This window comes from Anomaloglossus baeobatrachus, chromosome 9, assembly GCF_048569485.1.
Source record: "Anomaloglossus baeobatrachus isolate aAnoBae1 chromosome 9, aAnoBae1.hap1, whole genome shotgun sequence".
Taxonomy (NCBI): Eukaryota; Metazoa; Chordata; class Amphibia; order Anura; family Aromobatidae; genus Anomaloglossus; species Anomaloglossus baeobatrachus.
Genome location: NC_134361.1, coordinates 207,816,580 through 207,825,766, shown reverse-complemented (window position 1 = coordinate 207,825,766; position 9,187 = coordinate 207,816,580). Strand labels below are relative to the sequence as shown.

Here is a 9,187-nt window from a genome sequence, read left to right as displayed (position 1 = left end):
TGTGGCTGATTATTCCCTGCTGCGCCGTCCCTACCTCACCATCCCCAGGAACCGACACTAGATGAGGAGGGGGGACAACTCTCTGACACTGTGCATCACCACCTAACTCTTGGGGACCTCCTGCAGTGCCCGGCCATACCAAAGCCAACCATCCCAACCGGCGTCACAAACTCTTTATTTTATTTTTCCCATTTTAAATATTTTCAACCCCCATTACAAAAGTCTGTCGCTCGCACCTGGTACGGCCACATCGCCACTCGGAGCCGCCACCGTGACATCAGTGGTCTACCGGGCGGTAGAACGACAGCCCGTGATCTGCGTCCTGTACACCCATGGATATCAGTGCATGGTCAATGGTGAAAGTCACAGGCCCCCCCTACCCCGAGAGGGGCACTTACATTTACTACTTATTGAAGGAACTAAAATGAAACAATGTCCACACACTGAACAGGCAAGGGATTCTGGGAGATCTCAGCTCAGGAGAGACTTTATTTACAGCAGCTCCCCTGTGTGTGAATACAGCGAGAATCTACAGTCTGATGAGGATACAGCCGCACACCCGGCTCCAGCCGTCCCCACACATCACCAGGGCTCGTTGGAGCTTGCTGACCACCAGCCCCATTTGTCGGTTCCGTTCTCGTGAATCCATGGGTAGCAGCCACTTCTCGCATTAGGGGATTGTACATGAGAAAGACTGGATGCTGATGTTTTCGGTATGACATCACACACGGAGGGGCGCGCACCACCATATGCTGTATTGTCTCTTATGGGAGGACTGGGGTCCCAGCAGCGCTTCTGCCGTCACTTTCCCTTTAGCGCTTATGAGACATTGTGTGTTCGGAGGTCTCCATGATAAAGGGGGCTGGTGGGGGAGGGGAGGACCTGGTGTAACTTATGTGGGTGCTCTGTGCATGAATATGAATGAGGCGCTAAGAAGTCACATGACCGCACAGAACTTGGACTGGCCCGTGTCCCGGGAGATGCTGTTCTTATCTCGGACCAGTATGGACTGGTTCCCATACTGGGAGTACCACATGCTCTGACTGCGGCTCAGGTAGGTGCCCGGGGGGGCGGCCTCCAACTTCTGCTGCTGCTGCTGCCAGATAAGTAGTGAGGTATCGCGGTATCTCAGCCTGGCGTATCCCTCCGACATGGCTTTTTCCGCCAGCGGCACGCGCCCCACACTCATTCTGGATCAGCGCTGCGGCGTACCTTCTAGAAACTTCTATCCATCACCCCGAAACTGCGGAACCAACGTCATAGTAACCACCGAGCCCCCGATACCAGGAGAGGAACGTACCAACCACCAGGGGGAAACCACGAGAACGAAAATCACATGACCTGCAGGAGAAAGTCACCCCAAAAAAATCAGCGTCACTGTCCCGTACCCCATTACCCCCCCAGTGTCAACGTCACTGACCCGTACCCCATTGTCTCCCCCACAGTGTCAGCGTCACTGTCCCATACCACATTACCCCCCAGTGTCAGCATCACTGTCCTGTACCCCACTACCCCCCCCCCCCCAGTGTCAGCGTCACTGTCCCGTAGCCCATTACCCCCCAGTGTCAGCATCACTGGCTCGTACCCAATTACCCCCCCAAGTGTTAGCATCACTGTCCTGTACCCCATTACCCCCCCAGTGTCAGCGTCACTGTCCCGTACCCCATTACCCCCCCAGTGTCATCATCACTGACCCGTAGCCCATTACCCCCCAGTGTCAGCATCACTGTCCCGTACCCCATTACCCCCCCAGTGTCAGTGTCACTGTCCCGTACCCCATTACCCCCCCAGTGTTAGCGTCACTGACCCGTACCCCATTATCCCCCCAGTGTCAGCATCACTGTCCCGTACCCCATTACCCCCCCAGTGTTAGCGTCACTGACCCGTACCCCATTATCCCCCCAGTGTCAGCGTCACTGACCCGTACCCCATTATCCCCCCAGTGTCAGCATCACTGTCCCGTACCCCATTACCCCCCGTGTCAACGTCACTGACCCGCATCCCATTATCCCCCCCAGTGTCAGCGTCACTGACCCGCACCCCATTATCCCCCCAGTGTCAGCGTCACTGTCCTGCACCCCATTATCCCCCCAGTGTCAGCGTCACTGACCCGCACCCCATTATCCCCCCAGTGTCAGCATCACTGACCCGTACCCCATTACACCCCCCAGTGTCAGCGTCACTGACCCGTACCCCATTACCCCCCAGTGTCAGCGTCACTGTCCCGTACCCCATTACCTCCCAGTGTCGGCGTCACTGTCCCGTACCCCATTACCTCCCAGTGTCGGCGTCACTGACCTGTACCCCATTACCCCCAAGTGTCAGCATCACTGTCCCGTACCCCATTACCCCCAAGTGTCAGCATCACTGTCCCGTACCCCATTACCCCCCCCAGTGTCAGCGTCACTGACCCATACCCCATTACCCCCCCAGTGTCAGCATCACTGACCCGTACCCCATTACCCCCCCCAGTGTCAGCATCACTGACCCGTACCCCATTACCCCCCCCAGTGTCACTGACCCGTACCCCATTACACCCCCCCAGTGTCAGCGTCACTGTCCTATACCTCAATACCCCCCAGTGTCAGCGTCACTGTCCCGTACCCCATTACCCCCCAATGTCCGCGTCACTGACACGTACCTCATTACACCCCCCAGTGTCAGCGTCACTGACCCGTAGCCCATTATCCCCCCAGTGTCAGCATCACTGACCCGTACCCCATTACGCCCAAGTGTCAGCATCACTGTCCCGTACCCCATTACCCCCCCCAGTGTCAGCGTCACTGACCCATACCCCATTACCCCCCCAGTGTCAGCATCACTGACCCGTACCCCATTACCCCCCCCAGTGTCAGCATCACTGACCCGTACCCCATTACCCCCCCAGTGTCACTGACCCGTACCCCATTACCCCCCCCAGTGTCACTGACCCGTACCCCATTACCCCCCCAGTATCAGCGTCACTGTCCCGTACCCCGTTATCCCCCCCCAGTGTCAGCATCACTGACCCGTACCCCATTACCCCCCCAGTGTCAGCATCACTGACCCGTACCCCATTACCCCCCCAGTGTCACTGACCCGTACCCCATTACCCCCCCCAGTGTCACTGACCCGTACCCCATTACCCCCCCAGTATCAGCGTCACTGTCCCGTACCCCATTATCCCCCCCCAGTGTCAGCGTCACTGTCCCATACCCCATTATCCCCCCAGTATCAGCGTCACTGTCCCATACCCCATTACCCCCAGTGTCAGAGTCACTGTCCCATACCCCATTATCCCCCCAGTATCAGCGTCACTGTCCCGTACCCCATTACCCCCCTAGTGTTAGCGTCACTGACCCGTACCCCATTATCCCACCAGTGTCAGCGTCACTGACCCGTACCCCATTATCCCCCCAGTGTCAGCGTCACTGTCCCATACCCCATTATCCCCCCAGTGTCAGCGTCACTGTCCCATACCCCATTATCCCCCCAGTGTCAGCGTCACTGTCACATACCCCATTACCCCCCCAGTGTCAGCGTCACTGTCCCATACCCCATTATCCCCCCAGTGTCAGCATCCTTGTCCCATACCCCATTACCCCCCCAGTGTCAGTGTCACTGTCCCATACCCCATTACCCCCCCAGTGTCAGCGTCACTGTCCCGTACCCCATTACCCCCCCAGTGTCAGCGTCACTGTCCTGCACCCCATTATCCCCCCAGTGTCAGCGTCACTGACCCGCACCCCATTATCCCCCCAGTGTCAGCATCACTGACCCGTACCCCATTACACCCCCCAGTGTCAGCGTCACTGACCCGTACCCCATTACCCCCCAGTGTCAGCGTCACTGTCCCGTACCCCATTACCTCCCAGTGTCGGCGTCACTGTCCCGTACCCCATTACCTCCCAGTGTCGGCGTCACTGACCTGTACCCCATTACCCCCAAGTGTCAGCATCACTGTCCCGTACCCCATTACCCCCAAGTGTCAGCATCACTGTCCCGTACCCCATTACCCCCCCCAGTGTCAGCGTCACTGACCCATACCCCATTACCCCCCCAGTGTCAGCATCACTGACCCGTACCCCATTACCCCCCCCCAGTGTCAGCATCACTGACCCGTACCCCATTACCCCCCCCAGTGTCACTGACCCGTACCCCATTACACCCCCCCAGTGTCAGCGTCACTGTCCTATACCTCAATACCCCCCAGTGTCAGCGTCACTGTCCCGTACCCCATTACCCCCCAATGTCCGCGTCACTGACACGTACCTCATTACACCCCCCAGTGTCAGCGTCACTGACCCGTAGCCCATTATCCCCCCAGTGTCAGCATCACTGACCCGTACCCCATTACCCCCAAGTGTCAGCATCACTGTCCCGTACCCCATTACCCCCCCCAGTGTCAGCGTCACTGACCCATACCCCATTACCCCCCCAGTGTCAGCATCACTGACCCGTACCCCATTACCCCCCCCAGTGTCAGCATCACTGACCCGTACCCCATTACCCCCCCAGTGTCACTGACCCGTACCCCATTACCCCCCCCAGTGTCACTGACCCGTACCCCATTACCCCCCCAGTATCAGCGTCACTGTCCCGTACCCCGTTATCCCCCCCCAGTGTCAGCATCACTGACCCGTACCCCATTACCCCCCCAGTGTCAGCATCACTGACCCGTACCCCATTACCCCCCCAGTGTCACTGACCCGTACCCCATTACCCCCCCCAGTGTCACTGACCCGTACCCCATTACCCCCCCAGTATCAGCGTCACTGTCCCGTACCCCATTATCCCCCCCCAGTGTCAGCGTCACTGTCCCATACCCCATTATCCCCCCAGTATCAGCGTCACTGTCCCATACCCCATTACCCCCAGTGTCAGAGTCACTGTCCCATACCCCATTATCCCCCCAGTATCAGCGTCACTGTCCCGTACCCCATTACCCCCCTAGTGTTAGCGTCACTGACCCGTACCCCATTATCCCACCAGTGTCAGCGTCACTGACCCGTACCCCATTATCCCCCCAGTGTCAGCGTCACTGTCCCATACCCCATTATCCCCCCAGTGTCAGCGTCACTGTCCCATACCCCATTATCCCCCCATTGTCAGCGTCACTGTCACATACCCCATTACCCCCCCAGTGTCAGCGTCACTGTCCCATACCCCATTATCCCCCCAGTGTCAGCATCCTTGTCCCATACCCCATTACCCCCCCAGTGTCAGTGTCACTGTCCCATACCCCATTACCCCCCCAGTGTCAGCGTCACTGTCCCGTACCCCATTACCCCCCCAGTGTCAGCGTCACTGTCCCATACCCCATTACCCCCCCAGTGTCACTGTCCCGTACCCCATTATCCCCCCAGTGTCAGTGTCACTGTCCCGTACCCCATTACCCCCCCAGTGTCAGCGTCACTGTCCCATACCCCATTATCCCCCCAGTATCAGCGTCACTGTCCCGTACCCCATTATCCCCCAAGTGTCAGCGTCACTGTCCCGTACCCCATTATCCCCCCAGTATCAGCGTCACTGTCCCGTACCCCATTATCCCCCCAGTGTCAGCGTCACTGTCCCGTACCCCATTATCCCCCCAGTATCAGCGTCACTGTCCCGTACCCCATTACCCCCCCAGTGTCAGCGTCACTGTCCCATACCCCATTATCCCCCCAGTATCAGTGTCACTGTCCCATACCCCATTATCCCCCCAGTGTCAGCGTCACTGTCCCATACCCCATTATCCCCCCAGTATCAGCGTCACTGTCCCGTACCCCATTATCCCCCCAGTGTCAGTGTCACTGACCCGTACCCCATTACCCCCCCAGTATCAGCGTCACTGTCCCGTACCCCATTATCCCCCCCCAGTGTCAGCGTCACTGTCCCATACCCCATTATCCCCCCAGTGTCAGCGTCACTGTCCCGTACCCCATTATCCCCCCAGTGTCAGTGTCACTGACCCGTACCCCATTACCCCCCCAGTATCAGCGTCACTGTCCCGTACCCCATTATCCCCCCCCCAGTGTCAGCGTCACTGTCCCATACCCCATTATCCCCCCAGTATCAGCGTCACTGTCCCATACCCCATTACCCCCCCAGTGTCAGCGTCACTGTCCCATACCCCATTATCCCCCCAGTATCAGCGTCACTGTCCCGTACCCCATTACCCCCCTAGTGTTAGCGTCACTGACCCGTACCCCATTATCCCCCCAGTGTCAGCATCCTTGTCCCATACCCCATTACCCCCCCAGTGTCAGTGTCACTGTCCCATACCCCATTATCCCCCCCAGTATCAGCGTCACTGTCCCGTACCCCATTACCCCCCAGTGTCAGCGTCACTGTCCCATACCCCATTATCCCCCCAGTATCAGCGTCACTGTCCCGTACCCCATTACCCCCCTAGTGTTAGCGTCACTGACCCGTACCCCATTATCCCACCAGTGTCAGCGTCACTGTCCCATACCCCATTATCCCCCCAGTGTCAGCGTCACTGTCCCGTACCCCATTATCCCCCCAGTGTCAGCGTCACTGTCCCGTACCCCATTATCCCCCCAGTGTCAGCGTCACTGTCCCATACCCCATTATCCCCCCAGTGTCAGCGTCACTGTCCCATACCCCATTACCCCCCCAGTGTCAGCGTCACTGTCCCATACCCCATTATCCCCCCAGTGTCAGCGTCACTGTCCCATACCCCATTATCCCCCCAGTGTCAGCGTCACTGTCCCATACCCCATTACCCCCCCAGTGTCAGTGTCACTGTCCCGTACCCCATTATCCCCCCCCAGTGTCATCGTCACTGTCCCGTACCCCATTATCCCCCCAGTGTCAGCGTCACTGTCCCATACCCCATTACCCCCCCAGTGTCAGCGTCACTGTCCCATACCCCATTATCCCCCCAGTATCAGCGTCACTGTCCCGTACCCCATTATCCCCCCAGTATCAGCGTCACTGTCCCATACCCCATTATCCCCCCAGTATCAGCGTCACTGTCCCGTACCCCATTATCCCCCAAGTGTCAGCGTCACTGTCCCATACCCCATTATCCCCCCAGTATCAGCGTCACTGTCCCATACCCCATTATCCCCCCAGTATCAGCGTCACTGTCCCATACCCCATTATCCCCCCAGTATCAGCGTCACTGTCCCATACCCCATTATCCCCCCAGTGTCAGCGTCACTGTCCCGTACCCCATTATCCCCCAAGTGTCAGCGTCACTGTCCCGTACCCCATTATCCCCCCAGTATCAGCGTCACTGTCCCGTACCCCATTATCCCCCCAGTGTCAGCGTCACTGTCCCGTACCCCATTATCCCCCCAGTATCAGCGTCACTGTCCCGTACCCCATTACCCCCTCAGTGTCAGTGTCACTGTCCCATACCCCATTATCCCCCCCAGTATCAGCATCACTGTCCCATACCCCATTATCCCCCCCAGTGTCATCGTCACTGTCCCGTACCCCATTGCCCCCCCAGTGTCAGCATCACTGTCCCGTACCCCATTATCCCCCCAGTATCAGCGTCACTGTCCCGTACCCCATTGCCCCCCCAGTGTCAGCATCACTGTCCCGTACCCCATTATCCCCCCAGTATCAGCGTCACTGACCCGTACCCCATTATCCCCCCAGTGTCAGCGTCACTGTCCCATACCCCATTGCCCCCCCAGTGTCAGCATCACTGTCCCGTACCCCATTATCCCCCCAGTATCAGCGTCACTGACCCGTACCCCATTATCCCCCCAGTGTCAGCGTCACTGTCCCATACCCCATTGCCCCCCCAGTGTCAGCATCACTGTCCCATACCCCATTGCCCTCACCGGGTTGCGCTGAGTCGCGCTCCCTCTTTCTGCGCTCACCATGGTAACGGAGCTCCGACTGTGGCGTGTGCAGGAAAACACTTCCCCCGGATACAAGAGCAGAGCTCCAGGGTTCCGCCCTCAGTCTCCGCAGCCCCCAGAACCAAGAGCTGGAGGAAAGACCGAGACCCCGGGACGGAAATTATCACCGTACACCTGACTTCCTGTATATACTGCATTTCACACAAAAGATGAGATACACAGCTCAGCACAAAGTATCACACAGGAGAGGATTAGATACACAGCTCAGCAGATAGTATCACACAAGAGAGGATTAGATACACAGCTCAGCAGACGTATCACACAGGAGAGGATTAGATACACAGCTCAGTAGACAGTATCACACAGGAGAGGATTAGATACACAGCTCAGCACAGTATCACACAGAAGAGGATTAGATACACAGCTCAGCAGACGGTATCACACAGGAGAGGAATAGATACACAGCTCAGTAGACAGTATCACGCAGGATAGGATTAGATACACAGCTCAGCAGACATCACACAGGATAGGATTAGATACACGGCTCAGCAGACATCACACAGGATAGGATTAGATACACGGCTCAGCAGACAGTATCACACAGGATAGGATTAGATACACAGCTCAGCAGACGGTATCACACAGGATAGGATTAGATACACAGCTCAGTAGACAGTATCACACAGGATAGGATTAGATACACAGCTCAGCAGACAGTATCACACAGGAAAGGATTAGATACACAGCTCAGCAGACAGTATCACACAGGAGAGGATTAGATACACAGCTCAGAAGACAGTATCACACAGGAGAGGATTAGATACACAGCTCAGCAGACAGTATCACACAAGAGAGGATTAGATACGCAGCTCAGCAGACAGTATCACACAGGAGAGGATTAGATACACAGCTCAGCAGACAGTATCACACAGGACAGGATTAGATACACGGCTCAGCAGACAGTATCACACAGGATAGGATTAGATACACGGCTCAGCAGACAGTATCACACAGGATAGGATTAGATACACGGCTCAGCAGACAGTATCACACAGGAGAGGATTAGATACACAGCTCAGCAGACAGTATCACACGAGAGGATTAGATACACAGCTCAGCAGACAGTATCACACAGGACAGGATTAGATACACGGCTCAGCAGACAGTATCACACAGGATAGGATTAGATACACGGCTCAGCAGACAGTATCACACAGGATAGGATTAGATACACGGCTCAGCAGACAGTATCACACAGGAGAGGATTAGATACACAGCTCAGCAGACAGTATCACACAAGAGAGGATTAGATACACAGCTCAGCAGACAGTATCACACAGGACAGGATTAGATACACGGCTCAGCAGACAGTATCACACAGG

At 56.8% G+C, this 9,187-nt stretch overlaps 1 protein-coding gene across 2 annotated transcripts; it reads right to left on the bottom strand.

Annotated features, from left to right (window-relative positions):
• Nucleotides 1-459: 459 nt before the first annotated feature.
• On the bottom strand, nt 460-7,901 carry BRD3OS (BRD3 opposite strand). 2 transcript variants are annotated; one of them, XM_075324334.1, is made up of 2 exons: nt 7,824-7,901; nt 460-1,341 (listed from the first exon to the last, which is right to left on the bottom strand). In XM_075324334.1, exon 2 carries the CDS (start codon nt 1,187-1,189, stop codon nt 938-940), a length of 252 nt encoding a protein of 83 aa, XP_075180449.1. In that variant the 5' UTR covers nt 1,190-1,341; nt 7,824-7,901; the 3' UTR covers nt 460-937. The 2 variants fall into 2 exon arrangements, with proteins under 2 accessions (XP_075180449.1, XP_075180448.1); XM_075324333.1 differs by having other exon boundaries at nt 7,785-7,867.
• Nucleotides 7,902-9,187: the final 1,286 nt, after the last annotated feature.